This window comes from Notolepis coatsorum (genome assembly GCF_963971535.1).
Source record: "Notolepis coatsorum genome assembly, chromosome: 7".
In the NCBI taxonomy this organism is placed as follows: Eukaryota; Metazoa; Chordata; class Actinopteri; order Aulopiformes; family Paralepididae; genus Notolepis; species Notolepis coatsorum.
The window spans coordinates 173,859,919-173,883,104 of NC_140171.1; the positions used below are offsets into that span (position 1 = coordinate 173,859,919).

A 23,186-nucleotide genomic window follows, 5' to 3' on the forward strand; every position below is an offset into this window, starting at 1 on the left:
TCCCGGTTCAATTCCCACTCCTCCCAGGCAGCATGTCGAAGTGTTCTTGAGCAAGAAAAAACGTAACCCCTAATTGCTCCCAATGAGCAGGTTGGCACCTTGCACCGTCGGTGTGTGAATGTGTGAATGAATGGGTGAATGTGAGGAACAAAATCGTATCGTTTGGATAAAAGCACTATATAAATGCACCATTTACCATTTAACACACATAAGAGACATAAAGAGATAAAGTGACACTCTTATCCGATCCAGATTTGACCATTGGGCTTTAACACGACGAGAAATCGTCGTTTAATCGTTCTTTTTTTTATTAGCGATTTCCATTCATTTTTCATCAATCTAGCCTCACGTTACCATTGGGACTGGCTTTGAGCTCGAACAGGGAAAATACCGCCCCCTATCGTCTCTCCGGATGGTATTGCACCCATTGGATTGGACTGAATGAAATGGATGGGAAAAAAAGACTCCGGAATCCACATTTTACTTATCAGGCATGTAACCGGAGACGATCCCAGTCATTGCCCACCCTCAGAACAGCGTGGCCCCACAGACTGTGCAAGTCCGTTTACATATGCTGGCCGTCTACAGTGATTTTAGACGCATCCAAATGGCCGCCAATTTGTTAAGCGCTGGCACTCAAGCGCTAAATCGTGCGCCCCCTGCTGGCACTGAAAGTGTTAAAGATAAAACCGCTCTGATTTTCTAATTCTCTTTGACTGTTACGTGTGGGGGTTGTGTCTGTACCCTGATCAGGTGTTCCCAGTGTGTGATGTGTTATGTCTAGTTGTAGTTTCCTGCCCTGGTCTTGTAGGCTTTATCGTTTTCCCTCCCAGGTGTATCCATTTGCAATCAACCCAGGTGTGTCTTGTCTCGTCATCCCCTCCTGTATAACCGTCCGTTATATTATCGTATACCTTACGCTCTGCTCGTAGTGGAACCTTATCCCTTTCAATCTAATTCTGAATAAAATGTCTCCACATGTACACACCCATCCGCCTGGCCACACCCACATCCGCTGCTCTACATAAGCGGGGACGTGGCCATACTAACAGCTCCTTCCCTATTTTCACCAAAGACAAGTGTCTGTATACACCACTTGAGTTTAGTGCCGAAATAGTTGTTGGAAAGGAGCTACGTGGACAATGTATCTTATTTTTCTCTCTCTCGCCAATTTACGAGAAAAGCTAAGACATAATGTTTGCACCTTCGGAGGGTTTGGACGCTCACAAAGTCACCCTTCACCAGCGCTTCTCCATTGCCGCGTCCTCCGTGCGTCTTGGGGTGTCTCTGGCTCCGCGGTCGTGGCGGTCAGATATGCCCGGGCGGCGCCCGGTGGTGAGTTTGCCTCTCCGAGGGGCCGTTGAGCCGCCATCTCCCGTGAGATGGCCTGGTTCCGGCCCTGGCTCCCCCGCCAGTGGACTCTGGTGGCTGGGGATTTGCGACGCAGACGCTTCGCCTCTGCTCGCTCTCGTCGTAAGGCGGCGAGCTGCAGGGGCGAACGGCCAGGCTTTGATGTTGTGCTGGAGCCGGACGAGAGTTCTCTTGCCTCGTCTGCATTTCCGATGGAGACTGAGGATCATATGGAGGGGGCGAGAGCTCTCTTGTCCGATGCCCCAGTGGAGACGTATCACTCTCCCCCTCTGGGAGTGGCAGGGAGTGTTGAGTCTCCTTGGGGTCCCTTGTTCTCCGGTGTTGGGTTAGAACCTCCGACCCCGAGACAAGATGCCCAGCTATCTGCCGCGTCGGATGGTGGCGCCCGTGGCAGCGCCCGTGGCAGCCTCCCTTACATGAGGGACGTGAGTGACGTGGAGGGAGGTACGCAAGGGGAGTTGCTTGCCTTGTTCCCCGAGCTCATGGCAGCCGCCGCAGCAGCTAATGGCGTGGCATTGCCGCAGCCTCTGCCTGTACCCGTTCCTGATGAGATGATAGGTCATCTCTGGCAACGTCGTCCTGTGAGAGAGACGGGCGTTGTCTGCCCATTCTTCCCATCAATGGAGGCCTACGTGAAACAGGGACAGGTAATCTCCCGCATTATTGGCCTTACCCCTGCCTACGTGCCAGTCACGCGGGTGGCGGGTTTGGTCCAGGGGCTAAAGGACGGGGTGCCTCGGCTTGATAGCCCGATGGCATCCATACTTTGTCCCAAGGGAAATCGGCTAGGCAGATGGCTAATTGGAGTGACCAGGTGTACGGCTGGAGCCATCCTGCACCTAACCCAGCTGCAGGCGATAGCCGCGGGGAAGGAGCGCGCCCTGGCCACTCTGTCCCAGCGCCACCTTTGGCTGGAGCAGGCGCGGGTGCCGGAGCAGAAGAGGATTCGCCTGCTCACGGCCCCCCTCTCCGATGCTGGGCTATTCGGGTCGGCCATGCAGCAGATGACGGCAGCCTGCAGAGAGATGGAGGAGGAGCGCTCTGTGCTCCAACCCCATTTCCCCGACTCGATGTCCGGAAAAAGCAACGCCGGCAGAGGACCGCAACCGTTGCCTCCGCCACCGCTACTGGACCTTCGGCGAAGAAGGCCAGGAGTGGAGGGAGTGCCTCGTCCTCCGCAGCCAGCCGCTCCACGCCCGGAGGTAACGGTAGGGATCGACGTGACCAGGCTCCCCAGAACCGTTCCTCCGGGCCGGCTCCCCGTGGCGGCAAACACTGCGCCGCTAGTGAGTCCCCTGTTTACCCCTGCCCCCCAACATATGATTTATTTATTAAATAAAAAGGTCCCTCCTGGTGAGGGACAGTTTTTTGTTAAAAATGTGTGTTTATTCACGATATATTGGGGATACGATGTATAAACCCTCACCTAACTGTGGGGTTGTGTGTTGCTTAGAGAGTAGGACAGTTTTCTTGAAAAAATGTCTGGTCGCTATATATATATGTGTGCTTAACAAGGCCTGTGGCTAGCACTCGGTCGAAAGACTTGTCTTCCCTCATCATGAAGAAGACCGTTCTTCTTGCAGTAGTAAGAGTGAACTTTACCTTTTTTATCTGAGGGGGTTGTGTGTATTCTGTTACGTTTGGGAAACATGGCATCGAGTCCACAACCAGGTTAGAGTGTTAGCCTACAGAAGTAATCATATATGTAGCTTGTACGGAGGTCTTTGACCCTCTCTTTAAACGTCCGTTTTCTCTTTACGTGGTGAAGTACATAAACACGGGTGACGTGTTCGCACATGAGCCTAAAGCCTTGTATAAAAAACCCGTTCGCAAACTAGTTTATCGTCTGTGGCTGGCGTGCAGACGGTTGAGCTTATCCTAGTGGATATACGCTTTTCATGTAGCATACTAGGTAAAACTGGTATCGCTGCTTGTTTGTTTTCATCGTATCCGGGGTATGGGGTCATAAGGGGGTGAACTGATGAACCCCTCCCCCCCTTTTTCTGATTGGCCAGGAGGTTGGACCTCCTGTTCTTCGGTCTTCCTGTCACGCTGTTGGGTCAGCGCATCACAGGGTGGGGAGAGGGGGTTCCCTGGTCCCACGGCATATTTGGGCAGGTGGGTCACGGAATTTCCCCCGCCATAGAATACGTCACAGGGCGCGTTTCTATTGGTCGTGAGGCTTCCGTGAGTTTTTTTTCAGGCTCCATGTTGTGGACCGCTGTTATTGTCAAGATTGAGTTATGCGGTGCGTGGAAACTTTGTTTTCTGCTCTGCGCTCTATTGCATATGTGTTGAGCTTTTGGTCACGTAGCTCAATGCCTCTCCCTGAACGTCAGCAAAACAAAAGAGATGATTGTGGACTTTAGGAGGTCGGGGGTCAGGGACTACAACCCCCTCAGCATCGACGGGGCACCGGTTGAGAGAGTGAACAGTTTTAAGTACCTCGGAGTCCACATATCCGAGGACTTGACATGGACCACACACATTGACAGTGTTGTGAAGAAGGCACGGCAACGCCTCTACTTCCTTAGGCGCCTAAGGAAGTTCCAAGTCAGTCAGAAGATCCTTAAGAACTTCTACTCATGCACAATAGAGAGCATCCTGACTGGCAATAGCACAGCTCAAGACCATAGCAGACTACAGAGAGTGGCCCGTTCAGCCGAACGCACAATTGGAGGTGGGCTTCCCACTCTCCAAGACATTTACAACAAGCGGTGCATGGGTATGGCTAAGAGAATAATCAAAGACTTCAGCCACCCAAACAACTGCCTCTTTGAACTGCTGCGGTCAGGCAAGCGATACCGGAGTCTCATGGCAAGCACAGAGAGACTCAGAAGAAGCTTCTATCCTCAGGCCATCAGGATGCTAAATGACAATAACACTATGTAACAACCATCAAATGCACTCACAGCACACACATCCACACTCACTTAACAAACAACTCACTGCAGCACCCAGACACCTAAACATACTTTATATTTATTGGTAAAGAATTTGCACTACAACCCATACCTCATTACACCTTACTGTAAATTGTACCTAAATTGTACCTCATCCCATTTCTGCATTGTACTGTATAGTAGGGCTGTACCGAATGCTTCGATCATAATGTTGACATTCAAATTCTAAATCAAAATTTGAATTTCTTATAAATATTCTATTTTTATTTATTTTTATCTTTTTTTTCTTCCGTCTATTCAATCTGTTTAAATGGGGTTTTCTTCACAGTTGCAGTTAAAGATTAGGCTACACTAATATTATACTATAAGACGTCACCATCACTTTCATACCAACCGTGCCCTTATTGGATTATTTATGTTGACGAAACTGATGAGTTATATTCATTAAAGAAAGTTGATTTAATAAAAGAAAAAGACTAATTTAATCAGATTAATCACTTTATTCAAATTGAGGATTTAGTTTGAAAAAATATATATATATTTTTTTATAGACATTCGAAGCTTCGAATATTAAAAAATGACATTCGGTACAGCCCTACTGTATAGTATATAGTATTGTAACTCAGTTACTTTTCTACTCTGCATTGTACATTGTATATATATATATATATATTGAACACTTTTGTCTACGTACTTGACTTCTATTTTATACTTACTATACTTATCTATTTTTATCTAGCACAATCTCTGGAACAAAACAGAAAGAAGCATTTTATATAAAAGTATTCTGTACTTCTGTATGACAACTAATAAAGAAATTGAACTTGAAAAGTAGAAGTGTTTACACTCACTAGAAAGATATTATGGCTATATGCCTCAACCACAATCTACATGTTTTATTGATTTGCTTGATTTATTTGGATGTATCTTAGATAACTGACTAATCGTCCAAGAATCAGGAATAATCCAACACCAATCTCTCTGAGCAGGTTTTTTTTACTCACACTAGTCTGAGCAGGGTTTTGGTCTGAGATTTGTTAAAAAGGATACACAACAGGGGTACATTGTACATCCCACTATCAAAGTCTGCTGCGCAAACTAAACTGAGTGTGTTTGGTTAGAGTGTCTCTCTCTCTCCACACCTCTCTCTCACCAAGAGACAGTAGGCTACAGACAGACACCCAGCCAAGCCCAACTCAGCCAAGAACAAGACATGGCAAGCCTAGTTAAGCAAGACCTAGCCAAGAACAAGACATGGCAAGCCTAGTTAAGCAAGACCCAGCCAAGAACAAGACATGGCAAGCCTAGTTAAGAATGGATTATGCAAAACAACTCCCACTGTAATTTTCTTCCCCATCTTACCGCTGACAATCTTTTGAGCGGGATTTCCAGGAGTCTCGTCTGTAGTTTAGCTCCACTTTTCTCTCCAAGCTCCTCATAACCTTGGATTACAAACCAGTCTGTGTCCTTTTCTGAAATTGAGAGAGAACCATCATATTTTTATTTGTTTATTAAAAAGGATCCCCATTAGCTGATGCCAATGGCACCAGCTAGTCTTCCTGGGGTCCGAAGTCCCACATATCAATATATACACATTAGGGATGGGACAGAATATTCGAATATTCGATCCCATATCTACATTCAATTTTCATATCAGAAAATCGAAAATCGAAAATAAAATAAATATATATAATAATATATATATTTTTTAAGCAAACCATTCTTATTTCATTCCTTTTTATATTTAAAGGCAGCCTAATTTTCATAGCCTAATTGATCTAAAGATGCACATGCTACTGTTTGTTTGTTTATTAAAACCGGTTGATAGAAGTGCCTATTTATGTGCAATACCCTTTGATTTTAATTATCCATTCTATTAAAAAGAATAACTGAATTTAACTGAAACTGAACATTTTAACTGAATTCAAACTGAAACAAAAAACAATATATTTTTTAATAAAAAAATACAAAATTTGGGGGGGGGTCGTCGAATATCGAATAGCACTTTTGCTAGAAAGTCCCATCCCTAATACACATACAAATATACATACATAAGCACACACATATATACATGTATACATACATACACACTATATACATACATACATACATATACACACATATTCAGTATATAACCAAAACAACAAACTAACTTATTACAATCATAGAAAAAAAACATTGCACATGAAAGATGAAGAGCTAATGCTTGCCTGTTTAGGGCAGCATTACCATCTTCAGCTTGTCACAGCTAAGAAAATAATAAGAACTAATAATTAAAAACAAAAATAAATAACCACTGGACTACTGCTCAATACATTCAGAATTTATGTTTAAATGATGATTTGCTATTTAACACATTGGGTGCCATGGGTTATATCCATCAATATAGCCATCGATTGGCGTTTATTTCCTATACACGCTATATTAAAAAATTCAAATGTATATGATCGGTATACATTATGCTTCATCATGCGTGAAGGAAAGGGGGCGGGGGGGTCGTTTATAATTCCTTGATCGTCAGTAACGGCTTTATTTACTATGGGTTGCTACGCTGATCAGATGGTTTGCAGTGAAATGAAAACAATCGGGCTGAAATTAACGTTAGTGTCCTCTTACCGTGCGCCGATGAGACTGGAGGAGAAAGATCCCAATTATTTAACGCCGATCTCCTACATCCATTTCCGGTTTGTATGGCGCATCTCCTACATCCATTTCCGGTTTGTATGGCGCAATAAACGCTGAAATCATATAGTTTATTGCGTTATGGAAGCAATCCAAATGCACTATAGTGTTTGTCTGGCGTCCTGTAACAAGATGCGACTGCCGGAGGGATTTCCTCGACGCACCGATCGGCACTTCCGGTTTCGGCGAGAGTGTAACTCACCCGACCATCCACCAGGCGGCGGTATTGAGGCGTTGCAATCTCATACAGGGTCCCGCTGGAGTCCGGAGGTTGGCTGGATGAATTATGAATGCCATGGATAAAAAAATGTATATTGATCCCAAAAACGGCATACGCCGTTGTTGGCATTCAACGCATAGCGGGCAAAAACGGCCTAAGTAATTTTTGGCAACCAATGTGTTAATTGCCGTATGTGTTCTGGGCAGCTATTCCAATAAGTAATGGCTAGATAAATTACAGATTTTCATATGGCATTCAATTTTGGGCGAGGTAACATGATTGTACCTTCTCCTGCCATTCTAGTTAAATGAAAGCTAACTAGCATGTCCCATATGCTCTGTAAATAACTATGTACAGATACCGAGATGTCACTCCATGTTACCTGTTACCCGTTTACTGCACAATGTTGTTTTTTTCATTTTTTGATTCTATTATATGTTGTACCACTGTATTGCACATCGTTGCGGGCAAGACCACCCGCATTTCATTGTATACCTGTATGCCGTGACAATTAAAACTCTTGACTTGACTTGATTGTGTAAGTGACTACATCTGATAATTTGACTATATAAAAACTCAGGCTTAGAGGTGTGGATGCTGTTATTGTAGAATGTGACTGTATTTAAGACGAAGGTTATCCTATAACCCTAGTTATATGATTGGCGTAGCTGTCTGCTTCGCCTATGGGAATACACTCAGCGCCTGTGCGCGTTCAATGAAAACTTTTCACACCTTTCAAACCTTTCATTTGCCCGACCACGCCCACCTCCAGCCACTCAAAGCCCAGGTGTGCGGTCTACTTCTTCCTTCCGAGTCTGAATTTTCAGTGAAACCCAGCCAAGGGTCCTCAGGGCTGCGATTAAAGCAGACAGCTACGGCAATCATATAACTAGGGTTATAGGTAGGGATGCACCTAATGGGAAATTCTTGGCCGAAACCGATACCGAAAATAGGAAACAGTTGGCCGAAAACCGAAAGCCCGAAAATGATTCATAGAATAGAATTTTTTTTACCAATGTTGTTCAGCTACCTGATTATGGAAAAATATATGATTATGGCAAAACTTAACTTAAATAATAAATAATCACTATTATGGGTCTTTTTGTATCACAAACAGTACTGTATTTGCAAATCTGGTATGTCATAAATGTATAGATGTAGCAGTACTGTCTATCTGTATGTCATGTATGTCATATATGTCCTGATGAATTGAAAATGGGGGACCCTTATGTAAACAAGACGAAAGTCTTTCTCTGGTCTGCATCCCCTTAACAATTGTGTGTATTGAGCTGTACTGTATTGTACCCATTCTGCAATCTGTTAATAAAGTTTTCAATCAATCAGAGAGAGAGAGAGAGAGAGAGAGAGAGAGAGAGAGAGAGAGAGAGAGAGAGAGAGAGAGAAAGAGAGAGAGGCGGACATCTGTGCTCTACTGAGCGCACCTTTCTAGTCCCCAGATGACTTTGGCACAGTAGACGCGCGACAGACAGCGTCAATGTGAGAAACACAATCCCTCCCCCTCTCGCTCTGAATAATATGCATATTAGATCACTCGGTGATTAACCGCGACGGGCATATAGTAAATAAGGATAAAGTATGTTAAAGACCCGTTGCGCGCAGAGTTTACATAGAAATAGCGCGACTCCCGAGGTGATGCATTGCTCCCGAGTCCCAAGAGGAGTATCACGCAGGACTGAAGAGCTCACAGCGGCATGTAATGACTGAATCCGCGTTTTGATGACATCATCACAACAACACGCGTTAGGTTACAGGTTGCTTCTGTTTCGGTGATATATTTTCGGTGAAAAAACTCTTTTTGGCCATTTTCGGCCAAAAACTTCCGGTCACCGAAATTCCGGTGCATCCCTAGTTATAGGATAACCTTCGTTATATATCATTGGCTACGCTGTCTGCTTCGCCTATGGGACAATGGGCAAAGCAGGGCCGTAGCCCCGACAAATTCACCCCCTGAGGTCCGTTCACGACCATCAGAAAAACATGGGGTGGGGTCCGACCCCCTCGCACCTCCTAACGAGGAGCGGAGAGAAGGACACCAATCATACGCAGTGTGGCGCAGTTACCCCAAAACGCACAAGGTGAGTAGATCATGCGAAAAACCGCTGTCTACCCCACCATGCACCCCGCCAGCGGGATGCAGAAGGGGTTCCAGCTCTAAGAGCTGCACTCCTCCTCTACAGAGGCGGGCCCCCGGCCATGGCTGCGAGACAGAACCCCCCCGAAGGTTCTGATGAGGACCAAAAAGTCCTCACCCGGATTGATGACAGCGCCCTACCACCCCCCCCCCCCCCCCAGGGCCACGTGCTCCCTATCGACGGCAAGCCCGCCCCACCCGCCCCACCCATTCCCACACCGGAAGCACCGAGCCAGGCCTGCCGAGGCAGCCGCCAGTGAGCCTCCCAGAATGCTGGGGCCTACAGGTGACCAGTACAGCAGACCATGGCTGACACCCGGCGGTCACTAGGATAAGACCGACCCCGCCCGGCGCGACCAAGGAGAGTCCTGTGTCCGCTAACGCAGCTGCCCCCAGTAAAACAGACAGGGGGTGTGCGTCCTGGCCGTAAGTCACAGAGGCGCTAGAGAGACTGACCGCCCGAGAGCAGCATTCCACTGGCCCACCACAGGTGGGGGCCCCCCGTGACCACAGGCCTGCCCCATCACCCTCTCTTGGGGGTCTCTGGCTGTGTCTAACCAGACAAGCCCTCTCACCGAGCTCCCCAGGGGTTACAGGGACCTACAGGCTGACCAATACCTTAGTATCGTCAGCCCGGACGAGGGAAACCTACATAAAAAACCCTCCTTCCCATCTGTACACATAGAAAACGCCACTTCTATGCTGTTCTGACAGATCTGGGGGCGTGCCCGGTTCCTAGTGTTGAAAAACACCCGGAACCCGGGAGCACTGACCTCTTAATTACCAATACGTTAGGCCGTAGGGAGGCAGAATAGGCGCACTACCTCCCCACCGTATTGGGCCGGCACCCCATGTTAGAGGGAGTCGGCGAAGTCCGCCACGTGAGATGTGACACAGCCCAGTGGCCGAGGTCCCCAGGGAACAAAATTAACTTTTTGACTTACCAGCCATTTGGCTGGTAGATTTTAAAAACTACCAGCCAGGCAGATTTTTTACCAGCCAAAAATTAAAAATAGCTTTTTAGTATATCGCCATGTGTTATTATTACTATATAATACTCTCATATGCTATTTTCAATTAATATCATAAACAATATAAGGAATATTAGCATAATTTTGAGTGGACTGAAGGAATGAGTCAGCGTTAATAGTTTTAAATGCAAATAATTTATTGAAACATAGAAGTGGGGTCGGGGACACACACACTGTTTCAAATCACCACCCCCGCATCATATTGTAGTCTAGTCTGTCTTCAAACTTCCACTCCTCTCGAAACCTTTTTATATTTGAATATCAACATTATCTGTGCATCCTCAGTAATCCTCAGTTTACTACAATATACTCCTCTCCTGAGTCCTGACTAGTGACTTCATCGTCTTTCCAAACGCACGCACACACACAGAGAAAGGGAGAGTGCCCCCCCCCCCATTTCCCTTTCCCCAGTCCACACTGTCTGCTGTTCTCTATGGCTCTGCCGCTGATCAGGATTAGCTTGTTAGCTTACGCTAACATAACGTTCATTTCGGGCGATGTGGGCATAAAGGAATGGCGACGATGCAATGCATGTTAGATGCATTTGACCCGTTGTGAGAAGAAGAAAAAACCACAGACTTATTTCGGCTCGCAAAATAGGCGCACTGCTGTGTAGCTCTGCTCTCAGGGAACAAACTTAACTTTTTGACTTACCAGCCATTTGGCTGGTAGATTTTAAAAACTACCAGCCAGGCAGATTTTTTACCAGCCATTGGCGGTTGGCTGGTACTTATTTTGTTCCCTGGAGGTCCCACATAAATGATTGACCAACCAATTGAAAACTACCTTTTCAATCCAACTTAACAGCTTGGAGAACAGGTACTCCACCGCATGCTCAACACACACAGCTGTAAAAGATTATCAGAGATGTGGAACTCAGTCTAAACCCTCTACTTGTCATCCACTCACATACGAGTCGGGGAGAAAAACACAGCACAGTACCACTGTGCGTCTTTCAACCCCATATTCGAATGACAAGCAGGGCCACCCTGTGTGGGCAGACGTCACCCCCCTTTGCAGCAGTAGGGGGGGCTGTCTAACACCCCATACCGAGGATGGAAACCTTCACCATGCCTCCTCCCAAAATCGACCGATCGGGAGACATGCGTGGGATGGGTCTGAATCACTCCCCCCGTTCTTACAGAAAATGGGGGTAGACCCTTCAACCAGTCCCCATTACTGGGACTGGAAAATCAACCTATTTCGCCAACAAAATTCAGAATGAAACCGATTTTGTCTGGTCGTCATGGCTGTGACACCTGCTGTATCACAGCAGAGCCAGAAACAGAGCAGGACGAAAAAGGAACCTTGAATAAACAACCCGAACCGGGGAGGTGCGCACGCAACTCCCCTGGTTGCTAACGCCAAAGCCAGTAAGGGTCCCCATATATCCGCCGACGGATAGCAGGTAACCCCGTCTATGCAAAGGACAGATATGTAAATACAGATTAGAGTTGTTCCGATACCGATACTGGTATCGGAAATGCCGCCGATACTGCCTAAAATGCTGGTATCGGTATCGGCGAGTACACGTAAATTCTAGCCTCCGATCCCATGATGTAATTTATCTCCTGCCGAGTCCTGCGGAGAGTGAGGATTATAAAATGAACATGTTTTAAAGTGTGATGCTGTGTCATTTTAACAGCAGATACACTTTCTTAAATTCCATTGTCCCCGACAGTGCGGTGTGACGGGGAGCTCGGACGGGAATCGGGATGTGTTTGGCTGGTGTTATGATAGCATTAGCTGGAAAGATAGCTAGTTGGAACAACATCCGCTTTTAACGTTACATCAAATCAGATGATCGCCTGTCCTTTCTCGAGGACCTAACACTGTCCGTGACCGTCTATCAACAATAATGCACCCACGGTGAATTGTATTTAAGTTAAGTAGCTATTTAAGTTAGCTGACTATTACTAACGTTATCTTAATGGCAATGCGGGAAGACGAGCTAGGTCAGTTAGCTTAGCTTGATAACGTTACCGTGTCTAAAGTTGGTGCTATTCACATAATCCAGCAATAATGGCTGCAGACCTGCAAGCAAAGTACAGCAAGTGCCAAAGGATAAGAGTCTGAGGCGGAGTTTCAAAAGAGAATGTTGAATATTTATTTTGCATCAAAAATCACAACATGAACGTCTATCTGCCACTAGCTTACAGACTGAATAGGGTATATCTGCAGAGCCACTGAGTAGCGAGTGCAACACCGTTTAATGTCCGTGTGGATCATTGGAGTAGGGTATATCTGCAGTGCTGCAGCCCATACTCATTGATTAATGATACTAATACAAATCTGTACAATCACCTGTTATTGAATAAATACTATACGTTCTAGTTATTACTAAAAAACAGTATAACAGTATCTAAAAAAAAAAAAAAAAAAAAAAAAAAGTATAATTTATATACTTTTTTTAAAAAAAAATTTTATGCACTGGTATCGGATAAATATCGGTATCGGCCGATACCCAAAGCTTAGGTATCGGAATCGGATCGGAAAGGGAAAAATGGTATCGGAACATCTCTAATACAGATATGTAAATACCATACGCCACCACTTACCTTCTCCCAGCGGGAGCGGGAGCGGCAATGCGGCGTGTTGTCCGCGCTCATGGTTGACCAGAGGAGCTGGATGCAAGATATTTAATCAATAAATATAGTACAGCCCCACACATCAGGCCTTCTCCCGAAGGAGAAGACCGATACGTCATATACCCACATGAACAGACTGTAAAGGACCCCCTACAGGTATAATGCCGGTTCCAATTAGAAAACATGGGACCAGACACCGCCCGCTGCCTCCGGGCTGAGCGCCACCAGCGACCTTACCGTTATTATAAATAACACAGACTGTAGGGTCACTGACAATCTATTATCAGACAGTCAGAAATCATACCAGGTATATTCGTATGGGGGATAAGACTAAAACGTCATATCCAACACACACGATCAAGTACAATGCCCCCACCGAGTGTAACGCCACGCCAGTTCCCGTTCTTCAAATAAAAAGAAATGGAACTCCAAGCACCACTCGCAATTCTCCGGGCTAAACGCCAGGAGGCAGCGGGGTCAAATCACATTACAATAATAATAGAATCGGTGGGGCACATGACCAAACCCAGTATACCAGACAGTCATTTTACATTACTGAAAAAGGACCTGACGACTGAAAAAGCATGTTTTCGCTTTAGACACGCCACCATTTCACCTCCCCGAGAGGTAAAATGGCATATTCCATGGGGGATATGACTAAAACGTCATATCACAACACACACATGATTAGGTTCAAAGGCCCCCGCCAAGCGTAATGCCAGTTCAAGTTATCAATAGAAAAGATGGAACCTCAAGCACCGCTCGCAGCTCCCCGGGCTAACGCCAGGGGGAAGCGGGTTCAAAACGCATTACAATAACAATAGGATGGAGGGCCACTGACCAAATCCAACACATCAGACAGTCACTTTTCTCTACTGAAAAAGGACCTGCCGACGGAAAAGGCCACATCAGACATGGTAACGGAGGAATAATTGCACGTCTGTTGAACAGAACCCACCGGTTTCACTCTGGCTTTTTTATTACAAAAAAACAACATAAACAACAACAAACATTGTATGTACAGTGCAAAGAATAGGAGGAATTATGTACAACGTGGGCGAGAGGGGGGAACGCTTTCAATAATAAAACAATACGTACATAAAACCACCCAGGGCAACGGGTCGTCCCTTCCATCTCCCACACGAGTTCACTGCAGTAATCATGACTGCACTATACATTCCTCCCCAAGCGAACGTCGGCAGGGCGCTAGCGGAACTACACGACCATCTAAACACATCAGATCAAGCATCCAGACGCGGCCATGATTGTAGCCGGGGATTTCAATCAGGCGAATTTGAAAAAAGTCATGCCGTCTTTCTTTCAACACATCGTCTGCTCCACAAGGGGAGGAAATACACTCGACCACTGTTACACCCCGTTCAGAGCCGGATACAAGGCTGTACCGGCTCCACCATTAGCGGGAGCGACGAACACGTCGGATCATGCCGCCATCTTGTTGGTCCCTGCTTACAAACAAAGATCACGTGACGCCGTCGTGTCACGTGAGGTAAAAAGATGGACCGACCAATCAGAGGCCACGCTTCAGGACGCACTCGATGACGTCGACTGGGGAATGTTCGAGAGAAGCACCAGTGACGTCAGCGAGTACACAGACACCGTTGTGAGCTTTATAACAACACTCGCTGACAGTATTGTCCCCACAAAGAAGGCGAGGGTGTTCCCGAACCAGAAACCATGGGTGGACAGTACTATCAGAGCAGCTCTGAACTCTCGCACCACTGCTTATAACCTTGGCAGAGAGTCAGGAAACATGGAAGAGTACAAAACAGTCTACACTCTGCGCAAGGCTGTTAAACTTGCTAAGAGGACATATGCCGACAAGATGGAGGCACAAATGGCACAGAATGACACAAGAGGCTTATGGCAGGGACTGAGGACGATAACTGACTACAAAGTCAGCGCCCCCTCAATGGGGAGCGACGACGCCTCCCTTGCGGACCAGCTCAACACCTTCTACGCGCGGTTTGGTGCAAACAGTGGCGCTGCTAGCTCAACGGCTAGTGACGTCACTGGTGCGCCGGCTGTTGTGGAGGGGGGGGCATCCGCGGGGACGCTCTCTCATTGACGGTACACAATGTGAGAAGAGCATTTATGCAGGTGAACACCAGGAAGGCGGCTGGCCCAGATGGAATAACAGGACGCATACTTAAGTCCTGTGCTAACCAGCTAGCCCCTGTGTTCACCACCATATTTAAATCGATCCCTGAAGGAGTCAGTGGTCCCTGCCTGCTTCAAGATGTCTACCATTATCCCGGTACCAAAGAAACCCTCCCCAGCGCGTGTATCACTTCCGCAACGGATTTACTCGGATTTCGGTTTCCGGGTTCCTCTGATTGGCCGCGACCCCCACGTGACGCGCCCCCGCATCCACCGCTGCTGCTGCCACTGCCCTGTGTGTTGCCGCGCGGCATGGACTTGACTGCCGGCCATGAGATATGAAGACAGAGCCGCAAATTTAACATGCAGTGAGTCTGCGACCTGAGTGCCTGCTTCGATGCAGACCAGAGAAAGACTTTTGTCTTGTTTACATCAGGTTCATTCATTCTCCTCCCGATGTGTTCGTTCAACTCAGACCAGCCGCTCTATCGGAGATAGGATGACATTGAGTCATGTTTTGTATATGTTTATTATTCCGAATAGATCTACGCAGGCTTATAGCCTATAATACGTGACATTTGAAGCAGGCACAACTGCTGTTGTATATAGAGATATGAAGACAATTTTAACTGGGTATAGGAAGGCAGCCAGTAATAATAAACACTCAAACAGCTATTACCAGACAATTACAACAACAGTGGTGCCTGCTTCAAATGTCACATATTATAGGCTATAAGCCTGTGTAGATCTATTCGGAATAATAAACATATACAAAACATGACACAATGTCATCCTATCTCCGATAGAGCGGCTGGTCTGAGTTGAACGAACACATCGGGAGGAGAATGAATGAATGAAATTAACCTGATGTAAACAAGACAAAAGTCTTTCTCTGGTCTGCATCGAAGCAGGCACCACTGCTGTTGTAATTGTCTGGTAATAGCTGTTTCGGTTGATTATTGGGTTGTTGTCGTCGCAGACTCACTGCATGTTCAATTTGCGGCTCTGTCTTCATATCTCACGGCCCGCAGTCAAGTCCATGACGCGCGGCAACACACAGGGCAGCGGCAGCGGTGGATAGGGGGGCGCGTCACGTGGGGGTCGCGGCCAATCAGAGGAACCCGGAAACCGAAATCCGAGTAAATCCGTTGCGGAAGTGATACACGCCTCCCCAGCAGGTCTCAATGACTACAGACCGGTGGCACTCACCTCTGTGGCCATGAAATGTTTCGAGAGGCTGGTCAAGGATCACACTTGTGCCTCCCTCCCCAGTGATATGGACCCTATGCAATTTGCATACAGGCCAAACAGGTCCACTGACGATGCGGTCTCCCAAGTACTGCACAGCACCCTCTCTCACCTGAACCGTCAGAAGGGGGGCTATGTGAGACTGTTGTTCATTGACTACAGCTCAGCGTTCAACACCATAGTCCCCACCAGACTGGTGGACAAGCTGATCGAGCTAGGTCTGAGCTCCGCTCTGAGCGCCTGGATACTGGACTTTGAGTGAAAGGCCCCAGGCGGTCAGGGTGGGGGGTCAGACCTCCAACACCATCACCCTGAGCATCGGGTCCCCCCAGGGCTGTGTTTTTTTTTTTTTTTTTTTATATCTTTTTCCCCCTCCATTTTCCTCCGATTTTCTCCCATCCCAATGTTAGTCGTATGCCAATTCCCAGTCCCTTCCTGGTCGCTGCGCACTTACCCCCCACAGTCAGATCATCTGGGAGAGTGGAGGCTACCACGTGCTTCCTCCGACACACGTCCAGCCAATCACCGCTTCTTTTCACCTGGCAGCGCGGATTCTCATCGAGAGGGCGTAGCGTGTGGGAGGATCACACTATCCCCCTCAAGTCCTATCCGCGCTTAGCAGGCGCCCCGACCGAACTGTAGGAGTCGCTGTTTACAACGACCCGGACCCACCCCGCCAGCTTCTCCCACCCTCTAATACAGCCAATTGTATTAGTGCAGACGGCCAGCCAAGCTGGTGACAACCCCGGAGCTGTGAGCTGGATTCGAACAGGCGAATCCAGCTCACAGCTCCGGGGTTGGTGACGAACGCAATCTCCGCTCGGCCACCTAACCGCCTCCCAGGGCTGTGTTCTGAGCCCCCTGCTGTACTCACTATACACACATGACTGTGTGGCCAAATTCAGCTCCAACTCCATAGTGAAGTTTGCGGACGACACAGTGGTGGTGGGGCTGATCTCGGACAACGACGAGAAGGTCTACCGGGAGGAGGTTGAGGTACTGGAACGCTGGTGCCAGGACAACAGCCTGCTCCTGAACATTGGTAAAACCAAGGAGTTGATCGTGGATTATAGGAGAGAACAGCAGGAGACACACACACCACTGAGGATTAACGGGGCTACCGTGGACAGGGTGAGCAGCTTTAAGTACCTGGGGGTCCACATCGCAGAGGATCTGACATGGACAACACACATAGACTCAGTCGTAAAAAAAGGCGAAGCAACGCCTCTACCACCTGAGACAGTTAAGGAAGTTCAGAGTATCTGGGAAGATACTCCAGTCCTTCTACTCCGGAGCTGTAGAGAGCATCTTGACTGGAAACATCACTGCCTGGTATGGAAACAGCACGGCACAGGACAAGAAGGCCCTACAGAGAGTGGTGCGCTCAGCCGAGCGTACCACGGGTATTGCACTACCACCCCTGCAGGTTCTATACAACAAGAGGTGCAAATCCAGAGCCTGCAGAATAATGAAAGACCCACACCACCCCAACAACAGCCTGTTCATGCTGCTCAGGTCAGGCAGACGCCTGCGAACACCAGCTGCTAGGACAGAGAGACTTCTTCCCCCAGGCCATCAGAGCCCTGAACACTGAACTCTCCACACACAAGCACACATGAGCACACGCACAACACACTCACTGTACACACTCACACACTAGCAGCCACTTTAACATGAGCAGGCACACACTCATGCTGCACACACCCACACTTATGGCCACCAAGAAGGGTCACTTTAAAAATAGTATAGTATAACCGGAGATTGTATAAATTAAGCATGTACAGAAAGTCACTACCAAAGGACCCAGTATGTCCTCCATGCTCTGTAAATAACTTATGTACATATACCGATATGCCCTAACATGTTACTTGTTTATTGCACAATGTTGATTCTATTATATGTTATTTGCACATCGTTGCGGGCAAGACCACCCGCATTTCATTGTATACTTGTATGCCGTGACAAATAAATCTCTTGACTCGACTTGACTTGACCTCCTTCTATTCACCTCCTTTGTGTCGTGGCCCGTCCACAGTTCCCCCGAAGGGCGAACCTGTAGTCCCGGTCGTCCGGGGGACAACAATTGTATCGACAGATTGCAGAATGGGTACAATGCAGTACGCCTCAATACACACAATTGTCAGGTGGACGTAGCCCAGGGCAAGACAGTCTCATTTACCTCTGGGCACCCCATTTCCAATATATATATATATATATATATTAGAGGTGGGCATAGATTAATTTTTTTAATCTAGATTAATCTATCTGCAATCCTGGATTAGATTAAAATGGCTCAAAACAAATTAAAATAAATCTGCCGAAGGCATTAAAAATATGTGTGCTCTACCCAAATAATGACCAGAAGTAAGTCCTTACTTTTTCTTTCCTCCTTATGTTTCTCAGGCCAGGTGGCCCATTACACCATGAGCCCATCTCCCGTTTCCAAAATGCATTACAGACTGTTTGAAAAAGCTGTTTTGCTATGATAATTGGTAATGAAATATCAAAATAATGTTCAATAAGATGTACTTGTGTTTAATAAGTTGTTTTATTCAGAAGTTAACACAAATAAATAATATTACCAGTACAGTATCTAGCACACTCTCAGGAGCAAAACAGAAAGAAGCATTTCAAACTTGAACTATGTGACATGGCTTGACTCAATCAGTCCAATCTCTATTTCTCCTTCTTCCACCAGTCACTCAGGCAGACCAGCTTGTTTTATGTAGCGATGTCTACTTATAGTGCCTATAATATTTTTCCCGTTGGGTGCCAATGCAAATCAACTGCTCCAGTGGAGTTGCTCAGTGGCCAATGGTGTCAACTGTGGTTGTACTGGGCAGCTCCCAGGTGTGAATGGAACTGTGTGAATGTGAAGCAGGGCGTTCCTGAAAAAGAGCATCTGTGCTCAGCGAACCTACCCTGGGTAAATAAAGGTAAAAAAGAAAAATTATATTATAGTATAGTATAATAGTATCGCGTTAACGCAGCACGTTAACGCCGTTAACGGCCCAGCTCTAATATATATATATATATATATATATATATATATATATATATATATATATATAGAGGTGGGCATAGATTAATTTTTTTAATCTAGATTAATCTATCTGCAATCCTGGATTTAATCTAGATTAATCTAGATTAAAATGGCTAAAAAAAAAAAAAAAAAAAAAACCTGCCGAAGGCATTCAAAATATGTGTGTTCTACCCAAATAATGACCAGAAGTAAGTCCTTACTTTTTCTTTCCTCCTTATGTTTCTCAGGCCAGGTGGCCCATTACACCATGAGCCCATCTCCCGTTTCCAAAATACATTACAGACTGTTTGAAAAAGCTGTTTTGCTATGATAATTGGTAATGAAATATCAAAATAATGTTCAATAAGATGTACTTGTTTAATAAGTTGTTTTATTCAGACGTTAACACAAATAAATAATATTACCAGTACAGTACAGTATCTAGCACACTCTCAGGAGAAAAACAGAAAGAATCATTTCAAACTTGAACTATGTGACATGGCTTGAATCAACTGTTCCAATGGAGTTGCTCAGTGGCCAATGGTGTCAACTGTGGTTGTACTGGGCAGCTCCCAGGTGTGAATGGAACTGTGTGAATGTGAAGCAGGGCGTTCCTGAAAAAGAGCATCTGTGCTCAGCGAACCTACCCTGGGTAAATAAAAGGTAAAAAAAAAAATGTAAAAAAAAAAAAAAAAAAAAAATATTTTTTTAGATTAATGCGTTAATTATATTATCGCGCGATACTAGTATAGCGTTAACGCAGCACATTAACGCCGTTAACGGCCCAGCTCTAATATATATATATATATATATACACACACATATGTCTAACAATTATATATATTATATTATATATATACTATATCTATGTTGGGGAAATACTACATCCATGTTGGGGAAAATACTATATCTATGTTGGAGAAAATACTACATCTATGTTGAGGAAAATGCGGATTCTATGTTCCTTCAGTAAGATTAGTACAGTATGTGTACAGATGTAGTGAGATGTCTCCGTTCTCTCAGTTAGTTTACTATGTGTACAGATGTAGTGAAGATGTCTCTGTTCTCTCAGTTAGTTTACTATGTGTACAGATGTAGTGAAGATATATCTGTTCAGAGAATATTGTACACCACATTGGGCCTCATTCAACAATACTCTCTTCTCTTATTATTTTTCTTATATTCTTGCTTACCTGTCTGTTAAGAGAACAATAAGAAAAGCCACCGCCACATTCATCAAGCCATTCTTAAAGTCCAAATCTGTTCTTACCCAGGTTTTTTGAATGGTGAATCCAACTCATTCTAAACTGGATGCGCATTCTTGCGCAAGTCATTTGCATACAGAGACACGCCTCGCGGGCTCATTATAATACGAGAGCCGTGGGTCTGCATCAGATCCCCCGGCCGTATTAAAGCGCTGGAGCGCTTTGCGATGGATCAAAATTAGATAGGAATCAAATGTATTGTCATCATACAGCACCTATAGCTATATAGAGGAATATACTGTATTAATATAATAGTAGTTGGCTAGTTGCCCGCTTCTGGCCACCTCCGGCAGTGCGCGCATACACACGTACTGTATACAGTACGTGCAAAATGAATCGTTCCAGCAAAGTACTGTAGTCAATACTGAGCGACTGCGTTGTCAAGAGCCAATCGCACAGGTTGCCACTCATCTGGCTCTGCAAATAGATCTAGAGTCTGAATATCTCCGCATGACTGGCAGTGCGCATAGTACAGTGGATGACACATCTAAAATCCATTCTGAGAATGGAACGCAGTGCCCGCGATGCGGGTCTTGATTGATTGAAAAAAAAAACAGATTGCAGAATGGGTACAAGCTCAATACACACAATTGTTAAGGGGATGGAGACCAGAGAAAGACTTTCGTCTTGTTTCCATCAGGGTCCCCCATTTTCAATTCATCATAACATGACATACATGACATACAGATAGACAGTACTGCTACATCTATACATTTATGATATACCAGATCTACAAATACAGTACTGTTTGTGATATAAAAATAGCAAAAAAAAAAAAAAAAAAAAAAAAAAAAAAGAGTATACATTTGATGTAGAAACTGTACATTGGAGGAGGTGGGGGGGGGGGTTTGGTGGGGTGGGGGGGAACTGTACATTGGAGGTGGTTGGGTGGGTGGGGTGGGGTGGGGGTAACTGTACATTGGATTATCGACGAAACCTACTTGGTCCAAGAAGAGGGTCTCGTGTATTACTGGGTTTAAGTCAGTTGTTTATTTATTTATGTTTTACTGTTTGCATACGAGGTGGTCCGCAAATGTTCTTGATAACAATCTAGTGGTCCGCATAAAACAGAAGTTTGGGAACCACTGATATAGACAATCTCTAAATATGCGTTCTATGCTACGTATACAGTACTGCATATCTGTATGTCATGTCATAAATGGCATGATATATATCTGTATATCTGTATGTTGTGTATGTCATAAATGTCATTATGAATTGAAAATGGGGGACCCTGATGTAAACAAGACGAAAGTCTTTCTCTGGTCTGCCTCCCCTTAACAATTGTGTGTATTGAGCTGTACTGTATTGTACCCATTCTGCAATCTGTTAATAAAATCTTCAATGAATCAATGGCCTGGGCGGCCAGAGCATAACTGTTCTAACAGCAATATATACCGTAATTTTCTGACTATAAGCCACGCCTTTTCCCCCCATTTTTCGACCCTGCGGCTTATATAACGGTGCGGTTTATGTGACTCGACGTGACCAAACCCGAAAATGGAAAAATCGAAATATTGCTTTTTTGACTGCATTGAAATGTTATTTATCTGTTCCCTTATTTGCTAAACTTAATACAACTTGTAAATGAGTTAATTCTTGTTATTTGTCCAACAGTATTGTGTCCCAATGCTGGTGGGAAGACTGTAATTAAACATAAACACCTGCGGCTTATAGTCCAGTGCGGCTTATATATGTATTGTACACATCATTCAATTTAGCTGCTGCGGTTTATATTCAGGTGCGGCTTATAGTGCGAAAATTACGGTACTCCATTTCAGACAGAACTCACGCAATAAGTTATAATAATAATAATTATTATTATTATTGAAAAGTTCTGTATTTTTAAAGTCGTATTTGGGGGCAATTAACCAATGGTAGGTTTTTTTTTTTTTTTTGGGTACGAATTTCTTATTTTGGTAAGAGTGCTCTCGACCACTCTTATAATTTGTTTTTGCCTGAGAAAAAGGCACGACGTCACTTTACTGAATCCCAGGTAAGAACAAAGTAAGAGGAAATGCTAGTTAAGAACGAAATCTGTTCTTATATCGCTTCATGCATGAGGCCCATTGTCTTTATGTAAGACTCTGCATTTTCTTTTCTTATCTTTTAAACTGTTTTTTATGGTGATTTTATATGTAATTTATTCTATGTATCGTCTTTTATATGGACCCTGAGTCCGTAATAAAATGTAGATTGATTGATATCCATGAGGTGTTTAGGAATGATAGAAATTAAGAACAAAATTACTTTAAAGAATGTAAGGAATGTAAATAAAGTGGTAAAATGATCACCTCTGGCAAGCTCGTCTATGTCCAGCAGACCATCGTTGTTGCCACGGGTGATGGGAAGCGGGTGGACGTCTGGGCAATCCATTAGGGCTTTCTCTAGACGTTGACACAAAGATGCCCAAAACAAATTTATCATGGTGGATGCAGTGGATTATTTGCAAAAAAAACTAAAGGCTAACTTACAGCAGGCTAAGAGAAAAAGAGACCTTGGTGTCATGGTTCATAATGTAAAAAAATAAGATGACTAAAATAAAGATGACTATATACAGTTCTAAAAAGTGTGCAGTGCAATACG

The 23,186-nt window shown here is 45.2% G+C and overlaps 2 protein-coding genes across 4 annotated transcripts in view; both read right to left on the bottom strand.

Annotated features, from left to right (window-relative positions):
- The window catches only part of LOC311232694 (uncharacterized protein), a 510,982-nt gene that overhangs the window by 318,391 nt on the left and 169,405 nt on the right, over positions 1 to 23,186 (bottom strand). The window lies entirely within an intron of this gene.
- Positions 1 to 23,186, bottom strand: part of LOC311232482 (uncharacterized protein) — an 88,355-nt gene that overhangs the window by 9,825 nt on the left and 55,344 nt on the right. For 2 of the 3 annotated variants that reach the window (XM_084319294.1, XM_084319293.1), the window contains 2 exons: positions 22,895 to 22,987; positions 5,637 to 5,746 (listed from right to left, as the gene is read on the bottom strand). In XM_084319294.1, the coding sequence (XP_084175420.1) occupies positions 5,637 to 5,746; positions 22,895 to 22,976 (192 nt within the window). In that variant the 5' untranslated portion in view covers positions 22,977 to 22,987. The remainder of the gene's footprint in view (positions 1 to 5,636; positions 5,747 to 22,894; positions 22,988 to 23,186) is intronic. The other variant, XM_084319295.1, reaches the window with a different exon arrangement.